General features: G+C 43.0%; 1 protein-coding gene across 6 annotated transcripts in view; it reads left to right on the top strand.

The window, feature by feature from the left end:
• The window catches only part of ADAMTS14 (ADAM metallopeptidase with thrombospondin type 1 motif 14), a 131,334-nt gene that overhangs the window by 81,962 nt on the left and 36,780 nt on the right, over positions 1–12,592 (top strand). For all 6 annotated transcript variants that reach the window (XM_053310922.1, XM_053310920.1, XM_053310919.1 and 3 more), the window contains 7 exons: positions 2,693–2,798; positions 5,672–5,815; positions 6,023–6,155; positions 7,599–7,712; positions 9,398–9,546; positions 9,934–10,109; positions 11,528–11,661. In XM_053310922.1, the coding sequence (XP_053166897.1) occupies positions 2,693–2,798; positions 5,672–5,815; positions 6,023–6,155; positions 7,599–7,712; positions 9,398–9,546; positions 9,934–10,109; positions 11,528–11,661 (956 nt within the window). The remainder of the gene's footprint in view (positions 1–2,692; positions 2,799–5,671; positions 5,816–6,022; positions 6,156–7,598; positions 7,713–9,397; positions 9,547–9,933; positions 10,110–11,527; positions 11,662–12,592) is intronic.

The following is a 12,592-nucleotide window of genomic DNA, read 5'->3' as shown; positions in this document are numbered from 1 at the left end:
CTGACTTGGTAAATGACCTTGACATGGTCTTGGCTCACCAATATTGGCAAAGGAATTGCAAACTCTTCTACCTCCTCCAGGAAAAATTAGAACAAGAATGAATGGTTTAATCACTTGAAAACATAGTGTGATTGGTGAAGAGGTATTGCCTTTAGATGGACAAAATGAGGAACGTAAGGTGTTATATAGAGAGTTCTGTTCATGGCTATGAAAGCCAGGATGACTTCACTGAAAATGGAGGCTGTACCCTGCTGGTTGCTCTCCAAATGCTTCACCAGCTGAGATATTTGGCAAAGTCTTTGGTTTATGCTTCTTCCTTTGTAGTGTTCGTTTTCCCTTCTCGCAGTAGAATCATCATTATTTCACAGATGTGCTGTTCTTACAGTGCTACAAACATTTAAAAGATTCAGTGCCAAGCAGGAGAATAATTGTTGCCAGCAATACCCCAAAGCACAAATCTTGTCTCATTCTTTGAGTCTGTAGCCATTGAGAGAAATTGGCTGCAATGCCACTGACTATGATTCCAAGAATGTAGCTTGCGAGTGGGTGGGTTCCAGGTATGTGGATTTTTTTTTATTTTTTATTTTAAACAGAGTGCCAAGAACCACCACCTAATCTCAAGGTGGTGGGTTGTGGGGTGGAGCCAGTTGCGACATGAGAGATGGGTATTTTTGAGAGGGCATTTTGAAAGAGAGCAGGAGAGGGAAAGGCCTTTGTCTGAAATCCTGGAGAGTTGCTGTAATACTCAGCTAGATGTAGGATGAAGTGACAGTGTAGGAGGTATGGTGGCAGTGGTGATGGCTCCTGGAACCCCTTCTTATGGGCTCTGCCTTCTATGCTGGGACCAGTAACCTGATGCGCCTGAGGAGATTGCATCTTAACTTGTTTAAGAGTTGCTGCTATCTCTTCTCTTTCTTCCCCATTCTGCCTGTCATGGCTCTGAGCATTGACCACTTGGTCTCCTTGCCTTATGATCACAAAGTGTCAGGTTCTGCTCCATCCTACTAACCATGCATACAGTGGCAGGGAGGCAGCAAGGGCTAAATTGGCACTGATCAAATGCACCTCTCCATTCCATCTAAATTAAAATAGTGCTTGACAATGAGAGAACTCTACATGCACGTAGGAGCCAGAATAGTTCCAATTGGAACCAGAGGTAATGAGGATGACTTTAATCAACCTGAATTTACCTAGCAGGCTGCTAGTCGATCACCTGTGACATTCTCAGCTTCCCCAGAGGTAGTTTATTATGTAGGTTTCCAGGTTGACAGTCTCATGTTATAAACTACTATTGGGCCAGCTTTAACAACATTGCATATCTTTCTTGAACTCGGTGGGATGAGAACTTAGTTAAAATGTGAGCAAAGAACCAGGAAAATTTCATTTCAGTGTAAGAACCTAAGAATTGCCAGTCGGACCAAGAGCCCATCTAATCAAGCATCCTGTTTCTCACAGTTGCCAGAGATGTATCTTTAGGAAGCTTGCAAACAGAGCGTGAAGGCAACAGATCCCACCTGTTGTAGGTCCTCATTATCTGAGAATCAGAAATATAGTGTCTGACATCTTTCCGTGCGATCAGGTGTCAGGAATTGGACTTTATGACATACACTTACACATCAATTAAAATGCAAACTCCTTCACCTCCAGCAGAACCATTTGTTTATTTGAGGATGGCTAGTACCCCAGTCTTTCCCCCCTGAATTTTCAGGACTTCCTATTTTACAAACAAAAGCCAATCAGCTTTTCATTGCACTACAGATTACAGATGATATTCAGTTTTTCCTTTCAGAAAATAAATATGAACTATGTGTTAATAGTCACTTGTGTAAAGTTTTTGCAGACTTGGATTAGTAAGGAACACACTTCAAGAAAATTAACATATAAAACAGATTATTTGCTTCTTTAATCAGAGCTCTTATTCATAACTAAAATTTCCCAAGACTTTTCAAACCATGATTTAATGGATGGTAGATAACTACCTTTCCATCTTAATGCTAGTTGCATTTTAGGAGCTGTCAGTAACAAGTTCTGGTCTAATTCTTGGCACATTTTCATTTTCCCAAGTCTGAGATCTGCAAATCAAAATCTTCATATAGCTAAGAAACATAAGATGCGCATTGTACCTTAATCTCCCTCACTTGCTAGTGATTTGCTGTGTTCTCCACCATAAGACTGCACAATTTATGACTCATCAAGCTGAAAGTAGTCCACAGCCATGTATGGTGGTCCACCAGAGATTCACTGAACTTCCCACTTCTGCTGCCTGCCTAGGGATACAGGAACACAAGGGTTGCCCAAGCATTGGGGGTCACAATTTGTGGCTAGTAAGCTGCATTTGGCTTGTTGTATAGTTGCTGCTAGATTATTTAAACATCTTCTCAGCTGTTTAATTTTTGAGAATGCAAAATAGGAATGAACACGAAACCATTATAGTATGGTGCACATGTGTGTGGTGAGATTTAAACAATGTATAATTGTATACCTTCCAAGCATATTTGTTTCATGAAATATGAGCAGCTGAACATCTGATGGGTTTCATTTGTGTTCCCATGCAGCTGTGAGGCTCATGTGCCACACAGGGAGTTGGGTGTGAAATATGCTGTAACAGCTCCAGCATGTGGTTTCTTCATTCTCATGTGTGTCCCCCCACTTTTGTTCTTTCTCTCTGTTTTGCAACTTTCCCTTATTCCAGGGTATGCTCCTGTCACAGGCATGTGCCACCCGCTGCGCAGTTGCACTCTCAACCATGAGGATGGATTCTCTTCAGCATTTGTGGTTGCCCATGAGACTGGACATGTGTAAGTTTTTTCTTTTTCTGTGCGTGTTCTGTGTCACATATTGTTGTCATGGTTGTTCTTGCTTGCAACCTTGACAGTACACTGAGGGCCCTTAGTGCTAGCTGCTCTTAAATACTGTCAGATTAATAAGAATTTTAATATCAGGCTCTTGCTCAAGAAACATTTTTGGATGGTGTTTCCCTTACCATGCACCACTTAGTCCTCCAATTTTCCCTTTTGGAATACAGTCATGGAACTTCTGGTCACCTTTCAGTCTCATATGTACTTGAAGAATATTAAATACCTGGATCTGTGCCAGTCTAGTTTCTAACAAGGGCTTGCAATAAATGAAGGAAATTGTACCCTGCTGATCATGTGAGACTATCCAGTAGCCTTTAATAACACTGACTGTGAGGTGTTGTTAACCCACCTATGGAACCTGATAGATGTTTATGCAATTGCTCTCAAATGGCCCTGAGCTGGTTTTGTGGTAGCAAGCATGACTTGTCCCCTTAGCTAAGCAGGGTCCTCCTTGGTTGCATATGAAAGGGAGACTAGAAGTGTGAGCACTGTAAGATATTCCCCTTAGGGGATGGAGCCACTCTGGGAAGAGCATCTAGGTTCCAAGTTCTTTCCCTGGCATCTCCAAGATAGGGCTGAGAGAGATTCCTGCCTGAAACCTTGGAGAAGCCACTCCCAGTCATCTGGGTAGACAATACTGAACTAGATAGACCAATGGTCTGACTTAGTATATGGCAGCTTCATATGTTCCTATGATCCTATACAGGCAATTGCAGGGGGTGGTCATGAACTGTCATCTATAGTCTGGTCAGAAGTCTGCTGTGGGCTCCTCAAGTTAGCATCTGGTCCCAACTCTTATTCAGTACATATATGATTATGCTTGGGAAGCAATGTGCTTGCAAGAACTTTTTTTTTTCTGTGTAAGTAGTGGTTGAAACCATTTTAGTAGGCTGGTGACCCCCAGCACATTCCCTTTCTCATCTAGCTAGCCTCATTTCTGTGATCTGACTTCATACATAATGTCAGAATGTGGGATGGAGCTAGATAGGAATGAATCATGTGGACAAGAGTGAGAAAATGATGATTGGCAGGTCATATGACCTAGAGAGAATCGGGATGGAGTCCAAGTTTGTAGCACTGCTTATGGTCTTGGGCCTTTAATGCTGTAGATGGGTTCATACGTAATGCCAAACCAGAGATTGGCGAACCCCCAGTTTCAATTTGAAACCATGAATCGCATTAAGGATGTTCATCAAACCACAGCCTACCAACCTCCATTTCCAGAAGAGGGGAGCCCCTTCTTGCTGCTCGGCTGTCAAGGCTGATCCCAACAAGCTTCATAGCCAGACTGTGGGCTAAGCGTTGGCATGTCAGCGGAGCAGCTGCGATTGGCCATGATCTCAAAGGTGGTGTGTCAAGTGTGCTTGTGCATTTTTGGAGCGCATCGCCCACCCTTGGCAGGGAAAGGGCCCCCAAAGAGTCCTGTACCCTGATAGTCCTGCACAGGCAGAATTTTGGGGGTGGGGGCAGGGGTCTGGGGAGGGATATTTCCCTATTACTCATGGAAGGGAGGGGAACATGGTGACTTTCTGGGAGGTGATATATAGATGAGGGAGGGCAAAGGATGCTGGGGGGTCTGTCCCACTGTAACCTTGGATGTGAGGGATAACTCTGACAAAACAGTCCATGCAGACACAACTGGCATCCAACTCCACCGGCAGCTTGCTGCTGGTGGGCTTGCCCTCTCATGAGAGGGCCAGTCTACTGGGGAAGGCCATGCGATTGTGAGGGTGCTGGTCTCCCCTCAGGCTGTATGATGAGTTGAGCCAACTCACTTGTGTGGGGTCCCCAACTCTCAATAATAAAAGATATAATAGAATCTCTGAACACCCCCCCCCAATTCCCTGTGAAGCCTTGAAGACACCCAAAGGAGATTTTGATGCTCCATGTGCATAGCATGGCCACATGCACAGACAGGGTAAGTACTAGGATGGACCTTTAAACCCATTCAAAATCCCCAGGTCTGGCCCGGCGTTGTGCCATATGCAGATCTGCCAGTGCGGGGTATTGGCGGGGGGGGAGCCCCCATTTTTTAGTGACCTCGGGATAGCAGGGTTGCTGTTATAGGGCACAGGCAAGCGTGCATATGTCCACATGGGCATATGAGCTGGCAGCTGGCACACTTTGACAGAAATTTTGCTGCAGTCATGAAGACTGGGAGAGCCGTTACCATGGTACCCATCCGCATGGCTTTCCTCCAAACAACATCCTGGCTCAATGTAGAGTACCAATGGCCTGTAACTCTCGTGAGAGAGTAGTCCGTGGGAGAATGGGATGTTTTGCTGTCAGGCATCATTAGAGAACTTGCTTAACAGTTCTCTCCCCTCTGATCCTCTGAGAGGCAGCCAGCAAGAAGCACCTCTAGCATAGAGCTGCCATGTCCCTGGGTGGGTCTGCACCCCCCACCTCTATGATTGTGGTTTGAAAATCATCATGGAACCATGGTTGTGGCAATGTCTGGTCCAGATGTAATGCTTCGGTGGCCAAATTGTAAGTATTGGTGGTGAACTTTTGTGCTAACCAAAGGTTCAATTAGGAATTTGGCGAAGCAAACCAAAGGTCGCTTTTGCCATGAAACCACACATTCGGTCGTAATGGAGTTCCAGCCTCTGCGCCATTTAACTCTGGTTTGGTGTTGCATATGAACCCGACCTGTGAGTATAAAGTCAGGCCAGGTTGTTATGGTGGCTAAGGTTGTGTTGACATTAGCTGTACATATAGGTAAATGAGCATGTGATAGTAAAGGTTACTGCGTTTTCATTATTTACTGCTTCATATATCTTAGGAACACCACTTACAGATCTTTTTAACAGGTTAGGTATGGAACATGATGGCCAAGGTAACCGATGTGCAGATGAGACGAGCATGGGGAGCATTATGGCACCATTGGTGCAGGCTGCATTCCATCGTTACCACTGGTCCCGATGTAGCAAACAGGAGTTGAACCGTTACATACAGTAGGTTTACATAAGAAAAATTTATTTAATGAATGATTGGGGTGGGATAGTCCACATGGAAGCAGGATATATTTATAACTGGAAGATGGATAAAGTCATACCTAGAATACCCAATTGCTTATGAGTTTAGAGACCTTGGAACAGCTGTCAAATGATGATGTTCAAGCTTCAAGAAACAGAACTTGTGATTTTTGTCTTGTGTTGCAGTTCCTATGACTGCCTCTTGGATGATCCTTTTGAGCACAAGTGGCCCAAGCTGCCGGAACTGCCAGGAATCAACTACTCAATGGATGAGCAGTGCCGCTTTGATTTTGGTGTGGGCTACAAAACATGCACAGCTGTGAGTATAGAAAACCTGTTGGCAGGGCCTGCTTTTTCTTCCTTCCATCTGCTTTAGCATGAAGAAAAAACACCTTGTTAAGGGTCAGTTCACAAATTAAAGTGTACACATAAAACATCATTAATAAAAATATAATGTGTATATTAAGTGTACACATAAAAATATAGTGTGTGAATGTAAGTGGATATAGGCCACTTCCAGCCTCAAAGGCAGGATGCCTCTGAGTACCAGTTGCAGGGGAGTAACAGCAGGAGAGACGGCATGCCCTCAACTCCTGCCTGTAGGCTTCTACTGGCATCTGGTGGGCCAGTGTGTGAAACAGGATGCTGGACTAGATGGACCTTGGGCCTGTTCCAGCAGGGCTGTTCTTATGTTCTTATGTAATGAGACAAACAAAGCATACCATACAGGTGTACTAACCAGAAAGTGAGGATTGGCTCCCAAGTTTCATGCAAGATGTCAGAAGATGAAACTTGTTAAGAAAAGGATATCTAAGGGGTAGCGAGGGGCAAGTGGATCTTGAGAAGTTTCATCCTCTGTTTGACATCTTGTACGAAACGTGTACCTTTAACACATTGCAAATGCTGGAATGGTCATACCATCATGCAACAGTGTGCAATTATGGCATTTGTGAAATAGCGCTCTTGTGCAACTGCATGAATATTGAATTAAAATGCCAGTAGGACACTGCACAGTATGTGAGTCACTGCTTTTTGTTTGAGGCTTTTTAGTAGGAATTATAATTTTATCTATCTATCTATCTATCTATCTATCTATCTATCTATCTATCTATCTATCACATTTATATACCGCCCAAACTTTGATCTCTGGGCGGTGTATATATAGGAGAACCTCATTAATCGCAGACTTGTTATCCATAGTTTCGCGTATCTGTGGTAGGGGAATTGGCAGCCAACCTTGGTATACGTGGGGGGAAAGGAAACTAAGGGGTTAATTTTCTCATATCTGTGGGTTGGGGTGGGCAGAAATGACCTCAGAAGTCATTTCCAGCAACCATTTTGAGATCAGGAGCCTCAAAATGGCTCCTTTTGCAGAAAAAAGGGCAAAACCCCACAATTTTTGGCCAATTTTTTCTATTGAAGGACATTGCTGTGCTGCTGGCAACCTGCAGATCACAGTATGCCACTTCTCACTATAAAGGGCCATTTCCCCCTTTTATGGAACATTTTCTTGACCTTCGGGAATCTAACCCCTGCAATCCCATTGCCTCAATGTCTCTTTATTCGCGGTTTCCGTATCCATGGTAGTAGTGGAGAATTGAACCCCCGTGAATAAAGAGGTTCTCCTGTATAGGATGCTTACCTATTCCTGTGCTAAATTGTAAGTTGAGAAGTGCATATGGATGAACTTCCTGTACTTTCTGCCAGCTTAAATGTACAGATATATTACCTTTTTTGCGTCCGTGTTTTTTCTTTCTGACAGTTCAGAACTTTTGACCCTTGCAAGCAGCTATGGTGCAGCCATCCAGATAATCCCTACTTCTGTAAAACGAAGAAAGGTCCACCCCTGGATGGAACTGAGTGTGCATCAGGCAAGGTACCCATACTGTTGAATAGGATATTGATGAGTTTCACTTTCAGTTGAAGGCTGGAATATCTGACCTCTGGCCACAAACTCTGGCATGTGAGCACACAAACACCCCACACTATATTTATATGAATATTTATTCACTAGCTTGTACCCATTTAGCAGCATTCCACATTTCTGTGCATACACCTTTCTTACCTTATAACAGTCACAAGCACTGCGCATACAAACACCTTTTGCCAAAATTACTATATGTAGTTCAAGGTGGCAGTGGTGCAGCGGCGAGAGCAAGGTTTGAGGCTTCCTTGATACCTTGCACACTGGAAAACATGTTTTTTAAAATCAGCACAAAAGTACTAGATGATTATAGACAACGAGTGATGGGGAAACACAGAAACTGAGTACGGATCTGCTGAGCTTCCTCTTCACACTCCACTGTGAGAAGCTTTTCATCCCATGATATGTTTGCATCTACTTCTCAGTTTACTCCCACATTTACTTCAGCATGAAATGACAACCTCTGTTCTTACTTGCATGATAATTTCTCTCATTGTTCCTATCTCCTTTGCCCCCAGTCTTAGAAGAATAGCAGTAGTAATATGGCCCATAATGCAACTCTTGTCAGATGTTATCCCTGGGAGCATGCAACCCCATCCTTCATGAGCTCAGCTGTCTGCCAATTTGTTTCTGGGCTAAATTCAAGGGGCTGCTTTTGGTCTTTTATATGTATCTTTGTGGCCTGGGTTCCATATGTGCTCCCTCTGTATCTCGGCAGATGAAGTGTTGCTGCTGGTGCCACCCCTATCAGAAGTGAGGCTAACTTCCCCTGAAAATAGGCCTTTTTTGATGGCAGCACTTGAAAAGGGGAGTCCCTTCCCCAGGCAAACCCACCTCAGATTCTGTTGAGGACCCTGTTGGCTTTAAAATGAAATTGCACTGTTTTAGGATATTTAGTTCTGTCATAAATTGCTTTGATTTGAAAAGATTGCTTTGCACCTTTTGGTTTTAAAAAAAGTATTCATATTTCATTTAAATGTATATATCAACATAATGTTAATAATTATTGCACTGCTTAGCCATTGTGTGTGTTGTGGCTATAGTGGTTTTACAGTAGTGTTCCCTGCAGCAACCTTGTCAAGGGTGAAGGGCAGTTGTGCATCACTGAAGTTCCATGGTCTCATGTCAGGGAATCTTGATTGGCAGCAGTTCGCTGGTATACGCACACTGAGTTTTTAGCACCTGTTGTCCACACTTTTAAATGCTTACTGCAGCTACGGCAAACACAATTGCAGGTGTATCCTCTATCTTCCCATTCCAGTATCTGAGCTTTCCCAAGCAAATACTGCAGACTTTGGACACAAAGGATAAGAGCTAGGATAGAAGTGCTGACCCCAGTGTGGTTTCCATTTGTGATTGGTGCCACCATATTCATTTTGGTGCTCCAGAGGTGACAGGCTTGTTTCATGAATACACTGTGCCACCCAGGCCCCCTGAGACCTTTCTCTATTACTTTAAGGTTTCGTGACTTCACAGTCGTCACTGTCCGCCTGACCAATGAGAGTGGGAGAAACAGATTCCGAACCATGTTGTAAAGCCGGGTGCTTCCGTGGCTGTAGAACTGCTTTCCTCACTAACACTGGACAGTTATGAAGAGGCAGGTGTTCAGGTAACCCCTGTTTCTTCTCCTGTTCCAGTGGTGCTTCAAGGGTCACTGCATCTGGAAGACTTCAGATCAACCTTACAGCCAAGATGGCAGCTGGAGTTCCTGGTCCAAATTTGGTTCCTGCTCCAGGACTTGTGGGGGTGGGGTACGCTCCCGCAGCAGGAACTGCAACAACCCACCGTAAGTTTGGTCTTCTGCTAGATAATCTGACATTTGGCAAATGGTGTCTAGCAGGGAATTTCCCTCTTAAAAGGAGAGGATTTATGCAAGTTGTAGACCAGAGAGAAGCAAAGCAAACTCAAAAATGTTGGAACACTCCAGGGCCCTTCTTTCTTCCCCTGCTTTGCAGCTTTTGTATGTGTGGAGGTGGGGGAAATGATCGTCCATCCAAAATCCTAATGCTCTCATTTCCCAACCCTTGGGTTTCCTCAAGCAAAGGCTGCAAGATTCTGACATAAAGAAACAAAAGGGCTAGGGAGTGCAAGCATCAAACTGAATGCTGTTTCTGGTTTGTGAAATATAAATGCAATGCTTCCTAACCAATGTCTTTTTTGTTTTGTTTTCCAGTCCAGCCTATGGAGGGCGCCATTGCCCAGGTGCCACATACGAGTACCAGGTCTGCAATACTGAAGAGTGCCGGGGTCCCTATGAGGATTTTCGTGCCCAGCAATGTTCCAAGCGGAACTCTTATTATACCCACCAGAACTCTAAGCATACCTGGCTTCCCTATGAACACCATGATGGTAAGTTACAAAACTGTGCCCTGAGAATAGATTCTGAGTTGGTTGATGTCTTTGTCATAGATGAATCTGTGACACTGCAAAGACATGGCTCCTGAATGAGTCCAGAGCATGCATATGCCTTAGGAGAAATTTTGTGTATAATGCATAATGAAACTAAAAGTATTACTAAAGATCCTTGCCATATTAGGTTATTTCCACCCTAGCTAGAAATTTGATATAGCCATGGTCAAAGACATCCCAATTCCTCAAAACGTTTAATTAGAGTATTTTTAATATCTTTTTTTAAAGATGGAGGATGAAAAGTGTAACCCATGATGGTTAAGACACTTCATTCTAGCTATGAAACACATGTAGTCCAATATGCCTTAAACACTGCGAAAGGTGAAAATGGGACTTTTGGATATCTGACAATAAAAACGTGAGATGTGAAATTTACTTTTCAATAGAAGCATCATGGAGCATCCAGCACGGAGTGAACCCAATCCATATATTGGGTGAAATGTTGGGCTGCGAGTTCCACTGCTCCTTCAGGCACTTGCATCGGTTTTGGGATAAGTGGTGATTTCCAGTAGCAGCCAATAGGAATGTGTTTCGACATGTGCAGAATGCAAGCTATGCTTCCTTGCTTTTTGGCTGAAGGCATTATATTTTCAACAAGCTCTTAATTTACCTGATTTTCATTATTGTGTTTTGTGTTTAGTTTTTAAAAATTGGTTTTGTCTTCTGCCTTTTTATATTGCCTGTGTTCAAACATAGTAGGGAACCGGTGCTTTAGCCAAGCCGCCATAGCCTGAGCACATGCATAAGCCCTGCTTCTGGTATCAGGAAGGGGATGCTGAGATTGGGTGTGTCATATGAACCCACCAATCTAGGCATATTCTACCCTCGTTGTGGTACAGAAGCTGACATCTGTCCCTTACTTAAAGTTTTAGTTACAGTTCTCAGGTTCTGTACTGCTGAAAGACTGCTACTGCTGCAATTGCAAAATCTGTTGGATTCACTACAGTGACTTCTACAGGAGACTAGTAGAATATCAGTTGCCTGCATTTCAGTTAACTAGATGATCTCTTGATCTATGACCCATTTCGCCAGTGCAAAATATATTCAGATTTTGTAGTCGTAATAAGATGATGCAGATTATGTATATTTGCAGATAGTAAGCTACGATGTTTATGCTTCCATGTTTGATATTTTCAGCAGTTTTGAATGTGTGGTGATTAATTTCTTTGTAAATAAGGAGAGGGAATAGAACATCATGGAGATATTTAGAAGCATTTTTCAACAAGCATAAAGGCTAGCAGCTTAAACACAATGGCAGCTGTGACTCTCAGGAAGCTGCAGTACACGATACTGAGGGGTACTTTTATCTAAACAATCTGTACATATTCCCATTTGTGTATGTATTTATTTTGCTGCAGATGCTCAGAAGTGTGAGCTGATTTGCCAGTCTGAGGAAACCGGAGATGTTGTGTTTATGAATCAAGTTGTTCATGATGGCACCAGGTGCAGCTATAGAGACGCATACAGTGTCTGTGTGAGAGGGGAGTGTGTGGTATGTAACAGGAGCTGATAGTTCATATTTTCTACGCTTTTTTGGTGTTCCAATGAGAAAAAAATATGTTGAGGACACTTTAACAGATGTCAATCATTTGCTTTCAGCATTTGCTTTGAAAGTATCACATTCCGTGCAGGCAAATAATTGCCTCCCCAAACATTTGCATTGTTTAGATACTTTTTGGTGACCTTTTGTTTCCCTGGTTGCTGGGTTTAAAAAAAAATTAATGTTCTTCCTCTTCCTTTGCCGTCATAGTCCTTGTTCTTGAACCTTGCTGGCTGTGAAGATCCAAGTCATGTTTGTTTTGAGTGTCCATGATATCATCACGTCAGCTGTAGTATTGTGGTATCATCAGCATAGTCATAGTCACCATAGCCAATAGGGTTAAATAGGAGTAAGAGCAAATGAAGCTGAAGAATGTGTGGGTGAAAGGGGAAGAGGCATATCAAAACAGTGCAAATGTATTAACAAGTGCTTTAGAAATCAACAAAAATGGTTTCATTTTGATGCTCACAAAACACATGAAACAAGATAAGTCATTTCAGCTCAACTCTTTAGTTAGTTAGTTAGTTAGTTAGTTCTATACCGCCCAAAACACAAGTTCTCTGGGAAGTTTACAAAACAATAAAACACAGCCAAAAAAAGATTAAAACATTTCAACAATTAAAATTAAAAAGTTAAAACTATTAAAACACAATTAAAACAGTGTCTAATTAAAAGCCTGGGTGAACAAATGCGTCTTGACTGCCCTTTTAAAAGTTGCAAGAGACGGAGAGGCTCTTATTTCAGCAGGAAGTGTGTTCCAAAGCCTCAGGGCAGCAATGGAGAAGGCCCGTCCCTGAGTAGCCACCAGACGAGCCGGTGGCAACTCAGGCTTACATTTCTGTCCAGAATGTACATTTTGTATTGAAGAGAGAGGAATGATTAA

This window comes from Hemicordylus capensis, chromosome 3 (assembly GCF_027244095.1).
Source record: "Hemicordylus capensis ecotype Gifberg chromosome 3, rHemCap1.1.pri, whole genome shotgun sequence".
Taxonomy (NCBI): Eukaryota; Metazoa; Chordata; class Lepidosauria; order Squamata; family Cordylidae; genus Hemicordylus; species Hemicordylus capensis.
The sequence above is the reverse complement of the archived record's forward strand: the minus strand, read 5'-3'. Positions and strand labels throughout refer to the sequence as shown.